Source organism: Arabidopsis thaliana, assembly GCF_000001735.4.
Source record: "Arabidopsis thaliana chromosome 1 sequence".
In the NCBI taxonomy this organism is placed as follows: domain Eukaryota; kingdom Viridiplantae; phylum Streptophyta; class Magnoliopsida; order Brassicales; family Brassicaceae; genus Arabidopsis; species Arabidopsis thaliana.
Genome location: NC_003070.9, coordinates 26,242,785 through 26,256,270, shown reverse-complemented (window position 1 = coordinate 26,256,270; position 13,486 = coordinate 26,242,785). Strand labels below are relative to the sequence as shown.

The window sequence follows — 13,486 nt, the reverse complement described above, 5'->3', positions numbered from 1 at the left end:
TTCATTACTTTGAGACTACTTATCCGTCTCTAACTGACATTTCACGCATCACATCGTGCCGTTCTGCAATCAAAACTTTTGTATCAAAGTACTTTTACTTATCCATGCATACATATAGCTTCACAAATACCCGAATATTTATTGAATGAGTATGATTTAATTTTTATTTTGTATGGAATGTGAATGACCCAAAAAGTTATTTTTTTTTTTGGTAAGGAAAGAGAAATTAAAGAAGTTATAAACAATCTGGTTTTTAGAAGACGAGTAAAAATTGTTAATTTCAACTAATTATTTTTAGTACTCAAGTATATATTATATTTATTGGCAAAACATAAAAGATGTAAACATCTAGATACATTTTAATCCATTCGAAGAACTTAACAAAAAAAAATTTCATACATTATATTACATTCGGTGTGGTACAGATCGCACGGTCAATCAATCTAAAGATCACTTGCGGTGATTGAGCGACGTTGTATGATTTTATCCATACTTCATATTGTTTACTGTTATGATCCATTCTTCACAAGATTGACTAGACGCGATATATGTGCACTCTTATCATCAAGAAGTGAAATATAGCGTATGATTAGATATGTGAATTTAAAGGCTAGTCTTACAAGTTGCTAGCGAATTTGGAAAACTTGTATAGTCGTTTTTTTTTTTCGGTATGATCACCCAACTTTGACGTATCTATTTCAGACACTATAAAAGCATATGTTTCGATTACTGTTTATCCAAATGGAAATGTCTCGCCCAAAACCTCAACATGAAAGTCAGGAAAGTCCAACAACGTAGTTTTCAAGAAGTCACAATATGTCCCTCCTCTCGTGTCACACCACTCCTAGTCCTAGCGAACTAGCTGCATAGTGTAAAATACTTTATATATGAAAAACTTAGACATAAATATATATATACGTGTGCGTGTGTGATGCATGTTTATTGTTTTTTATTCAGGCCTATATGCATTCTACATGTTTTAGATCAAGATGGTGATACAGAGACACTACTAATACAAACACTTGCATAAATCCTCTATGATTATGTCATTCGTATTCATTATTTTAAAAAGAAAATTTACGTCAATACTTGAAATACATTAATTGATATATGTTTTCCTAGTTTTGGAGAAAAGGGTGGTGTTCATATGTTGCAAAACACAAACATGTAAATACAGCAAAGAAGACATAGTGGACCCATGACAAGAAATAAGGCCCAAAAGTTGGGCTAATTTCAGCCATCACGACAAAGGCTACTTCTCATTTCGACATCCATATTATTCTATTCTTGTACACTTCTCTTTCATTCACTCGTCATTAATATGCCTTCAATCTAATATATTTAAGGACACAATTATACACACGTCCATATATAAACTTATATTGTTGCCTTGTTGGATATATATAAAAGTTATTGTAATTAGTAGTTACTAGTTAGAGTAATTTTCAGGTCTAATAGTGATGAGATTAACGTATTTTCTTCTTTAAATTTCAGTTATTTGCAAATAATGTCACTGCTCGATTTCCTGGAATAAAGGAGCTAATAAGAGTATCATGTTCTCCTTCATGTTACCATTTCACGTTTGCACGTTTTTTTTTTTTTTATTATGAACAAGATTACGATCACACGTTCGGTTTGTTGTTTAGTCGTTCCAAGTGTATAGGAGTTTTATCCACACAAAAAAAATTTTGATAGGAATGTGTAATTCCATAAAGATTTCCATCGTTACACACTAAAGTTTTATCTTACGCGCCACGCCGTTTGTGGAGTAACCGAGTAACTAATTTACTACTAGTCTTGATGTTGGTAGGATTAAATAAAAGAATCATGGAGATAGGATACGATTGTGTTTGAATAATTCAATATGTTTATATCTGGAAAGATCTACAAATTTGATATGATCACTAAGATTGTGGGAATTTATTCAAATCCAAAACACATAGTTACAAATCATATACAAATATGGAAAATAAATAATGTCTAATAACATTTGTGTAACATCATCTTTAATGCGAGTCATTTAGAAATGTAACTTTTTTTCTTTCTGATATGTTTATTTCTGGAAATATATACAAAATTGACCTGATCACTAAGATTGTGGGAATAATTCCAAACCAATATAGAAAGTGATAATTTATTAAAAACTGAACATTTGTGTAATCTTTTTTTTTTTTTTTTTAATGTAATGTCAAATTATATTCAAAAAAAACATATACTTTTTTACAACTTGTGCTTCATGTGTAAGAAAGGGAGAGTGCTAAAAAAAATTCTGAAATTGTCCAAAAATGATTAGATCTTTCGTAGAGTCGATGTTGACTACCCCGGGAATGAACCCATTTGTGTAATCTTTTAACATTTATTAAAAACAAATCATAGATAGCTAAGATTGTGGGAAGAATTCCAAACGAAATTAAATTCACACTAACACATTTACTAAAATCATAGATAGATATAGAAAGAAAAAACTTTTCTACTAATTTTTTTGACATTTGTGTACTCATTATAGCGAGAGAAAGAGATGGGCCTCAAAACTTTTATTAGGCCCAAACGTTTTAAATTCATTATAAAAATAAAACAATTCCACGAAAATTTCGAAACCCATCACTTTGGCGCTTATGTGACGCGCTTATTTCGCCCTCAATCTCAGATTATTTAGTCCTCACACTCGTCACACCCCCGCTTCCTAGGGTTTCATTTCGTCTCTTTATCTTCCTTCGTCTCTTTAGCTTCCTTCGATTCTCTGACTCAATCATGGCGCCGAAGCGAAAGAGACCTGCGACAAAGGATGACACTACCAAATCCATTCCCAAACCGAAGAAGAGAGCTCCTAAGCGAGCTAAGACGGTGAAAGAAGAGCCGGTGACAGTGGTCGAGGAAGGGGAAAAGCATGTTGCGAGGTTTCTAGACGAGCCAATTCCAGAATCTGAAGCGAAGAGTACCTGGCCTGACAGATACAAACCGATTGAGGTAATTTCATACATCGGAAACTGGAATTTTGGGTGTTTGTGTATGAAATAGTTAGATCTAGTTGAAATTTGCTGAGATTTGTTGCAGATCTGTTGATTTCTGAAGGATTTTTTGTTTGTTTTGTTTCAGGTACAGCCACCTAAGGCTTCGTCAAGAAAGAAGACGAAGTAAGTTCCTTGAATCCTTTGGTTCTTGTGTATAGTCAGATTGAGAGGCTTTACTTTTGTTTGATTAGAAATGTTTTTTGTTTCGTAAATAGTTGATTAAGTGAATTCGTTTTGTAGGGATGACGAAAAAGTTGAGATCATTCGTGCTCGATGCCATTATAGACGTGCGATTGTTGATGAGCGTCAGATATATGAGCTGAATGATGATGCTTATGTACAGGTATGACTCTATTACGTCTAAATTGCATTTGTTACATTTTAAAGCGTAGATTTATGTGGTACATTGAAGAAAATGAGTTAGAGAGGAGAATGTGCATGACATTGTGTTTCTTGGTGTTTGAGTTTGATGACTATTGAGGTTTTACCACTTTTTTAATGTGCCAACATGGTTTTACTGTGTAGAAAATTTTGATGTGTAGGGTAAATAATTAACCAAAGTTGATCACATTCTCCTCCCTCACCACTATCAACTGTCCGCAATAAATATTTGTGCATTGTCTCTGTTTGTCATGCTTTGTATATCTCCAAGTCCTTATGATAGTAGTTACCTTTCGAAGCTGAGTTCTCATCTGTAACAATAACTAGCTGATTGTTATTTAGACTGGCATTGCATATTATGCATTGGCTATATGAACGTTTATCATGTTGTTTTATGTTTTTCGTACAGCGTAGGTAGATGCTTTACCATATATAACTTCTGTTTTTAACAACTGAGTTTTGTAATTTTTGTGCAGTCTGGTGAGGGAAAGGATCCCTTCATTTGTAAAATCATTGAAATGTTTGAAGGGGCTAATGGGAAACTGTATTTCACGGCTCGGTGGTTTTATAGACCTTCTGATACTGTAAGAATAAAAAAAATCTTCTTCTTCACTTTCTCTTTAATCTATGTTGAATTGTCTGAAGTTTTTTTTCTATTCTTAACTTTCAGGTAATGAAAGAGTTCGAGATTCTGATCAAGAAAAAGCGTGTGTTTTTCTCTGAGATACAAGATACAAATGAATTGGGATTACTTGAAAAGAAGCTGAACATTTTGATGATTCCCTTGAATGTATGTTCTTACTTCACTGTTACTTGTAGTGTATGCTTTTGGTATACAGTATCTTAGTACAATCTTCCATTGATACTGAACTTATTTTTGTTTCTCATGCCAGGAAAATACTAAAGAGACTATCCCTGCAACAGAAAACTGTGACTTTTTCTGTGACATGAACTATTTCTTGCCTTACGATACATTTGAAGCTATACAACAAGGTTAGTGCTTTTAACAATTGATCTTCAAGTTTAGAAACTGCCAACTGGATTAGATAAAATGCTGCAGTTTTTGAAGATAACTAAGCATTTACAGATCTTTCAATTGTGCAGAAACCATGATGGCTATAAGTGAAAGTTCAACAATATCCAGTGATACTGATATAAGAGAAGGAGCTGCTGCCATATCAGAGATTGGAGAATGTTCTCAAGAAACAGAAGGTCACAAAAAGGCAACTTTGCTTGACCTTTACTCCGGCTGTGGAGCTATGTCGACAGGGTTGTGCATGGGTGCACAACTGTCTGGTTTGAACCTCGTCACTGTGAGTCATTTTTGCTTGCTAATAATCTTCTCAGATTTGTTTAATCTCTCAATGCTTAACTTTTGCTTTTTTTTTAAAATGATTCTCAAGAAATGGGCTGTTGACATGAATGCACATGCATGTAAAAGCTTGCAGCATAACCACCCAGAGACAAACGTAAGTTTTTAGTTTTCCTTTCTCCCAATTCGATTGACTACAGAAATTCTCAAGAGCCTAAATCATTTCATTTTAGGTGAGAAACATGACCGCAGAAGATTTCTTGTTTCTGCTTAAGGAGTGGGAGAAGCTATGCATTCATTTCTCTTTGAGAAATAGTCCAAATTCAGAAGAATATGCCAACCTTCACGGTTTGAATAATGTTGAGGACAATGAAGATGTCAGCGAGGAGAGTGAAAATGAAGATGATGGAGAAGTTTTTACTGTTGACAAGATTGTTGGTATTTCCTTCGGAGTCCCTAAAAAGTTATTGAAACGTGGACTTTATTTGAAGGTATTGTTGCTCTGCTTGTACAAATTTCACATTACATCTCATGGTTTAGCCTTGTTATATAGTTAATCATCTCTGGTGTTTTGATATAATAGGTAAGGTGGCTGAATTATGATGATTCTCATGATACATGGGAGCCTATTGAAGGACTCAGGTGAGCAAAACATTAAGAATGTTTGCATTAAAGTTATATATGTTAATGCGTTGTTAAAATCTCTAAATTTGTCCTTGAACAGTAATTGCCGGGGTAAAATTGAAGAGTTCGTTAAACTTGGATATAAATCTGGCATCCTTCCGTTACCAGTATGTATTTTTTATACCTGATTCTTTTGCTTTCCTTAAACTTCTGAAGCTAGTGCATAATTTTCAGATATTTAATCTAAAAGCCAATAATCTAAGTTATTGTATGTGATAAGTTCTATGGGTCTTATGTTGTTCTGCGTCAGTTAATTGTTGAGGGGTGATAGATTTAGTCACAGAACAGTTGATGTTTAGAGCAATATCCTGACATTGTTTATATGTTGTTGATGTTTAGGGAGGTGTTGATGTTGTCTGCGGTGGGCCACCATGCCAAGGAATCAGTGGTCACAACCGCTTCAGGAACTTATTGGACCCTCTAGAAGATCAGAAAAACAAGCAGCTTTTGGTGTATATGAACATTGTAGAATATTTGAAGCCTAAGTTCGTTTTGATGGAAAACGTCGTTGACATGCTGAAGATGGCTAAGGGCTATCTTGCACGGTTTGCTGTTGGACGCCTTCTACAGATGAATTACCAAGTGAGGAATGGAATGATGGCAGCTGGAGCTTATGGGCTTGCTCAGTTTCGTTTGAGGTTCTTTCTATGGGGTGCACTCCCTAGTGAGGTAAAATTCTTAATGTTTTCTCTTTGTTTTATATTAATGAATAGATGCTGTTCTTAATTTGTATCTTTCTGTTTCAGATAATTCCGCAGTTCCCACTTCCAACACATGATCTAGTTCATAGAGGAAATATTGTCAAGGAGTTTCAGGTAAACTGGTATATTAGTACCTTTCAATTTGTTTTAGCAAATTCTCATATTTATTTGTAACTAATGCAGGGAAACATAGTAGCCTATGATGAAGGACATACTGTGAAGTTAGCAGACAAGCTTTTGTTGAAGGATGTGATTTCTGATCTTCCTGCAGTAAGTATTGATGTTTTTAGCAAATTTTGACTAAAATTAGGTACAGTTTGTCTTGAATATTTTCTTACTTCCTATGTTTTTGTATTAGGTTGCCAACAGTGAAAAAAGAGACGAGATTACATATGACAAAGATCCCACAACGCCATTTCAAAAGTTCATCAGATTGAGAAAGGATGGTAAGATTCTTATTATTTTTTTGGGCAAACAGTGTAAAAACATATATTTGACAACTATTATGGCAACTGATGTTCATTAACAAATTGTTTCTGAATTTTTTCAACAGAAGCGTCAGGTTCACAATCAAAGTCCAAGTCCAAAAAGCATGTCTTATATGATCATCACCCTCTTAATCTTAATATAAATGACTATGAACGGGTTTGTCAGGTCCCCAAGAGAAAGGTACAACTTTCTTTATACTCGATTGACGATCATATATTTTTTTGGCTCTGGTCTGTTTTAGTGTCTAGGAATATTCTGATTATTTCAAAACATCTTTTGGTATCAGGGAGCGAATTTTAGGGACTTTCCTGGTGTTATTGTTGGACCTGGTAATGTAGTCAAGTTGGAAGAGGGAAAGGAAAGGGTCAAACTTGAATCTGGAAAAACATTGGTAAGAATGATCATCTCTTTTTTTTGGTCTCATATCAAGTTACTTTTCTCCTGATTGGCTGGCTATGTTATTCAAACAGGTTCCCGATTATGCCTTAACATATGTCGATGGGAAATCATGCAAGTGAGTTTTAATTCTCTTTTCTTCGTCTCTGAAAATTCTGTATTTGACTATTGTTTTCTGTTATGGAAATTGACTTAAGCCCTTCGCTGTTTCCAGACCTTTTGGTCGTCTTTGGTGGGACGAAATTGTCCCCACTGTTGTCACACGGGCAGAACCCCACAACCAGGTGAGACCTCTCATGACAATCAAGTATTTGTTCTGAATTTTGGCTAGTTGTTATTCTAGTGTTCTAGGTTTGCATAGATTTATTAGTATGCATGTTACACTGGAACCAACTTAAAGAGTATAATTGTTTGATGTTGCTGGTGATTGATTGCAGGTGATCATTCATCCAGAGCAAAATCGGGTTTTATCCATTCGAGAAAATGCGAGACTCCAAGGCTTTCCTGATGACTACAAACTCTTTGGCCCACCCAAACAGAAGTGAGTATTGTTAAGACCTTGAGTTTATGTGTGTTCTTGGTGGATTTATTGCTGCTATAGTTCTTAAGACTAATCTTACATAATTTCTGTTTTTCAGGTACATTCAAGTAGGTAACGCTGTAGCTGTGCCAGTAGCGAAGGCCCTTGGATATGCTTTGGGAACAGCTTTCCAGGGACTCGCAGTTGGGAAAGATCCACTTCTTACTCTGCCTGAAGGTTTTGCATTCATGAAGCCAACTCTTCCTTCCGAGCTTGCATGAACACTGTTGATTCATCGCATTTTTCGATTTATCTTCTATTCATTGTTTTCCTAGGATTTATCTTTAGACCATTTGCTGCGGAATTTGGATTTGTTTTGTTTAAGTTTCACGACTTTCAAGTTTAGCAACTCTGAATTTCTGGTAACTTTGTTTTAATCAGATGTTATGGATTTGTGGGATTCTCGTTCTTTTTGTCTAAGAAGAGAACTCATCTTCGGTTCGGTTTTATTACTGTTTCTTGATTAAAGGCAATGTTGGATTCGTTCGGCTACAAAAACTTTGTGCCTTTTAAGATATGGTCCATTTAATAATAGGCCGAACTGCAAATGTGATCTGTTTTGGTAAACATTTTGTGCCTCTTATGAATGAATTCAAGTTAGGCCTATTATTAACTGTACCCTATCTTTTTCAATTCAGTAACTTTCAATTCTACATAAAACACACTATACATTCTTAAGCGGGAAAAAAGTTTTTGGCCTAACGTACTTGAATTCATTAACTTACAATTCTACATAAAACGCTATACATTCCTTTTTCGATGTGGTAAATTGTTATTAAGAATGAATAAAACCATACAAAAATAAGCATCAAAGTAATAAGTTAGCAGAATTGTTAAAGACTTGAAGTAAAACAAATACTTTTACTAGAATAGAGAACAAACCAATGTTTATGGATCATAGAAAAGACTATAATATAACACTCACTAGTTAATCAAATTGCATAGAATACAAGAATGGTCCACTACTCGAACATCGTCGTTATTGTCGGGCATGGTCTATTAATAATACAAATGCATCATCGATTAAGTTGATTAGTTATATTACTTTACTTTCCGAGAACTTCCTAGTTAAATCCAACACGCTATAATATTGATAGTGTGAAGATTGTAATAAAACGGATACCTAGTTCCTATCAATATGTTAATGTCCATTAATATATTATCTTCACCTAATTATAGATCTTATGGCCTAATCACTAGTTTTAAATACTAGTCTGAATTTTAGGCTAAAGAAAGTGAAAATATCACGTTATATGTTGAGTTTATGTAACTAATAAAAATAGATTGAATGACTCGGACAGACGTGGACGTCCCTTTTGTATCTTTCTCGGATATAATCAAATTAGTGGTTGTATGCAATAGTTTCTTCCAATAAATTGACCGATCTCCTTTTATATGGATCTGAACTAATTATCTATCTTTAATTCAATGAGTTGATGATGTTTAACAAGTTTAAATCTGAATCTATACATATATGACAACAAAAACTTCATGATAATCTATTCAACTTCCCATCATGTCTTCATATTCACAAAAAGTATACTCACTATTTCAAAATATAAGATGTTTTAAAGCCATTTTATTTTGTTTCATTTATAAGATGTTTTGCTAGTTTCTATACAATTTTAAATGTATTTGATAACTTGTTACAATTTATATTCTCCTGTTTTTTCCATGATTGGTTAAATAAAAATAATATTTTTGAAAGAATTAATAAGAAATTATCCAATATGTGTGTTTATACCTTAAAAAAATAAACTTAAAATATATGGAGTAATAATTATATAAAAACAAATAGATTCATTCATCGTTCTTTAAATTAATATTTACTTGTTCTATTTGGCATTTTGGTAACCAAAAAAAACAAACGAGACACGTACGGTATGATTGTTTAGTTATCACATTTTATTCTGGCTTATTTAAAAACTAATGTATTTGAATGTTTATTGTACGTTGGCAAGTCCCTGTTAATCCGAACAGCGCAAAAATCCAAAACAAAAAGGAAAGGCGTGTGGAGTTTTGCTCAAGTGGTTGAGTCACCAACAATGCCTTGCCTTCGTTCCTACTCTCAAGTTGTATGATTTTTCTCCTAAAAAGATCAGTGTAAGCATTAAATTCCTTTGTTCTAGGTCTTTTTTATTGTATATAATGGCCTGAACAAAAATAATCAAGATTTCAACCGAGAATTTAGAAACATAATTCCAACCTTGTATAAATAATTTTTCGATTGGTGGGATTTGAGTAAGGTTTACTATTTTATGCATGTAGAAATGTTAGTTGTGAATATATGTTTGCATTAGGTTGTCTTTCGTTTGGGAACCGTACATCGTCACTCTATATGATGCGTGTATATATAGTAAAATCAATTCAAAAATCTTTTTAAGACACAAAATTGAGATGCGAGGAGGTTTGGGTTAGGTGCATACTGCAAACTAACCTCACGTGGTGGATGTTACTTTTCTTTCCCTCACGTACCGATCTAATTGTACCAAATTCCTTATGTATCTATTTTTCTACTCAAGGTCTTACTACATGTCCGGTACAAAAATCAGAATAAATACTGTTCAGCAAATGATGTTTTTGCAAATCTATTATAGATAAATCAATAACATAACACCACTTAATCGGAATTTGTAAAAGGAATTGAAATTTAGGTGGGTGACTCTGAGAAATACCTCCAACTATGTCAATCTATTCAAGTATTTCACATGTTAAAATAATAATTCGAGATATCAATATGGTGGCTCGATCCACTTTAATTTTAGTTCTTATCCTTCGTATAGCTTAAAGCACATGTACAAATATATGAGGTAGGACGACGTCAAAGCAATAAAGCATACGGTATAACATAAAGAGACAAAACCAGTATCACAACTCCTTGACATATCGAAAACGTAACAGGGATTGTGGCACAACCGACAACCAGTGGGTTTAAAATCGGTAACCAATAGTCTACATCTAATTTGTTGTGAATTCAAGTGAAATCCGATAGATTCTTAAAGAGTAGAAAATAAATAATTGAGACGAATACATTTTTGTTTGTGTGTATAATTGTTTATCGTTAAATAAAAAAGAGTACAACTAAATCCTAAGATATTTTATATAAACTCTAAAATTTAATCATTGTCGAAATCAAATTTTATTATCGTTAAATAAAAAAGAGTACAACTACACATTTTATATAAATTCTAAGATATTTTGTGTGTATAATTGTTTATCCTTAAATAAAAAAGAGTACAACTACACATTTTTCTTACTAGTACAAGTTTCGACTCAAAACTGTTTAGAATTGTTCCGTTTCCAAAATGTGTATGCGCTAAACCTGTTGATTAAGTCAATAAGTCCGGGTGATTTAGAATATATATACAAAGTATAAACTACATGGTGTTTATTTGTTTGCACTTGGGTGACCTTAAAGGCATCGTGATTTGTTGTCTTCTAAGTTCTAACTGTTTTAGATTCTTTCATGTTTACAAATGGTTTGCAGATTTGAATACACCATAACATAAATAATAATACTTTTATATATTATGTAAGCAAGAATTAAAGAGTATATTTATTGTTTCATGAGCAAGCATTATATTCGACAATCGGCAGTGGATGCAACATGAACGCATATTGTTTACCGATTTTATTTTATTTTGTTAAATTAGTATTAATGTGTTAGAGTAAACGAAGCTTTCCGCTAAATATGGTATTACTATATCATAATTATGCACTATCTCTAAACATTTTTATTTAAGTGAGCTTTTTACGAACATAATGCGAGAGATAAGGAGGAAAATATATGTATATTTTTTTATAATTTGTCCAATAAAGGATGCATGTCCAAATCACATTCATGAATATGTATAGATCTAAGCCATGATTAACCAGAACTTTATTATTCTTTATGTCTCTGATATATCAATTTTCTTGATTACTAGAAAAAAAAATCTAAAGCGGTTCATCTTTACAAGGTTGTATATATCGTTAATTCGTGGGAAAATCAATTGACAATAAATTAATGGATTAATAAGAATGCACAAACATTAAAACCTAGAGATGAGTTTGGTATATAATCAAAATAATGTATCTTTTTTTTTTTTTTTTTGTATCTTTTCGTCAATCTGGTTACTTAAACCGATGTAGATCCATCCTCTAATTAAGTAGCCAACAAAATTAAAACGAACAAATTATTCAAGTATTTATGTAGATAAATTGTTTGTTAAATCGTTAGGTTTGCGATATAATGCGCAAACATTGATATACACGTGAATGAGATCCTAATTAGGTCTGACGAATCATCAGCATGAAGCCTCACTCTTGGTTTACTTTAATTAATTCTCACGGGAGACATCTTTAATATACTTTATTTTCTTTAATATTGCTTCCATCGATACGTTACTTCTTTTGCTCGCAAAATAAATAAAATAGGGCCCCAAAAAAGGTAAATAAATATAAGTATCGAAGAAACCGAGTCATCATCATGACAGATCAGGCTTTCACAGCAAATGCACAGTGAGTGATATTTTATTGTTACATTTTTTCTCGATTTACACGATTTTTAGTTTCTTACACAGAGCATATCAAGTCAGTAAAGTAATTAGATTACATTAAAAATGGAAAACTAGTATTTATCTATATTATTTATTCGCACTCAAATTGCTTTTTTTCTAATCAACAAATTTTAAGGGGGAGTTTGAATGATACTAGAATATAATCTATTTTAATTTGGTTGTGTTTAAATAAATATATTAGTAATTCCTAAATTTAACTACTTTTTAACAGTCAGAGTATTGCATGTATAAAAAAAGTAAGTGAAAAAAAAACCGTCTACTCAAATGATAATAATTTAGTCATATGTTCAAGTCTTCAAGATACAATACGGAAATAATATAATTAAGGTTGTGAGTTCGTCGGCAAAAATGAGTTAAACATAATAATGTCACATGATTATTTCCTGCTATTGATTTAAATATGTATTTTTTATATTCATATAAATAAGAAGGGATAAAATAATTAAGGAGATCACATGTCCATTCATTTTTATGCCGATGAACAACCCCATTTTGTTATTATACCAAACATTTAATATTCGCCTCTCGAAACCGATAAGTGAGAGATGCGTACACACAACACGTATACGGTACACACATTGCATGTACACGTATACGAAATGACTAGAAAACCCTCGAGATGCAAATCTTCGTTGAAGAGAATAAAAACTTAAAGACAAAATATTTGAGATTCGAGATCTGATCTGAATTGGTTTCGTAGATAGATTCAGAGTTTTTGATACCTTGATCCAAATCAAGATCCAACTATTTTTGACTAAAAACACAAGATCTGGATCCGTTTGTATATGTAGTATACATATTTATGTATAAGACTTTATTTGTAACATCTGATTTATTATTATGATATATATATAGTTAAACTATATTTAAAAATCTAAAATATATCTATATTTTTTCTAAAGGTGGTATAATTGAAAAATCTGTTCCATTTTTTTCGTCAAATCGATTTTTAAATTAGGCAATTATTCGACGGTCCCGAATCCAAGCAATTGAGAAGAAGAAAAAACGAATAAATTAGAATATAGAACGAAAGAAACGAGTAGAGTTTAATGACAATGGACAAGTTGACATAATATCAAGAGGAATGGCAAGTACCAGTGTGCTATTACAGAAAGGCTACGAGAAGTCCCCACTTCCTCTTCTTCCCCAAACAAATAAACCTTCCTTCGTTTTGGACCACCATTATTTTTTATTTCAACAAATTATACCTTTTAAAGATAATACAACTTTTATTTTATTTGTATACATTATTTGTATGACCACCATTAGTTAGTTGTCATCTCGCTTGATATATAAAATTCTATAATCATTTAAGGAAAAAATATCAAGCTATAATATCTTACGTTATAGCTTGAAATTTTAAGCTTTTAACT

At 32.5% G+C, this 13,486-nt stretch overlaps 1 protein-coding gene across 1 annotated transcript; it reads left to right on the top strand.

The window, feature by feature from the left end:
• Positions 1-2,583: 2,583 nt before the first annotated feature.
• On the top strand, positions 2,584-8,153 carry CMT3 (chromomethylase 3). Its single transcript, NM_105645.4, has 21 exons — positions 2,584-2,967; positions 3,097-3,134; positions 3,252-3,354; positions 3,869-3,976; positions 4,063-4,182; positions 4,286-4,385; positions 4,497-4,705; positions 4,796-4,861; positions 4,938-5,195; positions 5,288-5,346; positions 5,429-5,495; positions 5,728-6,057; positions 6,135-6,203; positions 6,273-6,359; positions 6,448-6,535; positions 6,643-6,758; positions 6,865-6,969; positions 7,049-7,092; positions 7,189-7,258; positions 7,412-7,515; positions 7,613-8,153. The coding sequence occupies exons 1-21, from the start codon at positions 2,752-2,754 to the stop codon at positions 7,773-7,775; spliced, it is 2,520 nt and encodes an 839-aa protein (NP_177135.1). The 5' UTR covers positions 2,584-2,751; the 3' UTR covers positions 7,776-8,153.
• The last annotated feature ends 5,333 nt before the right edge of the window (positions 8,154-13,486 follow it).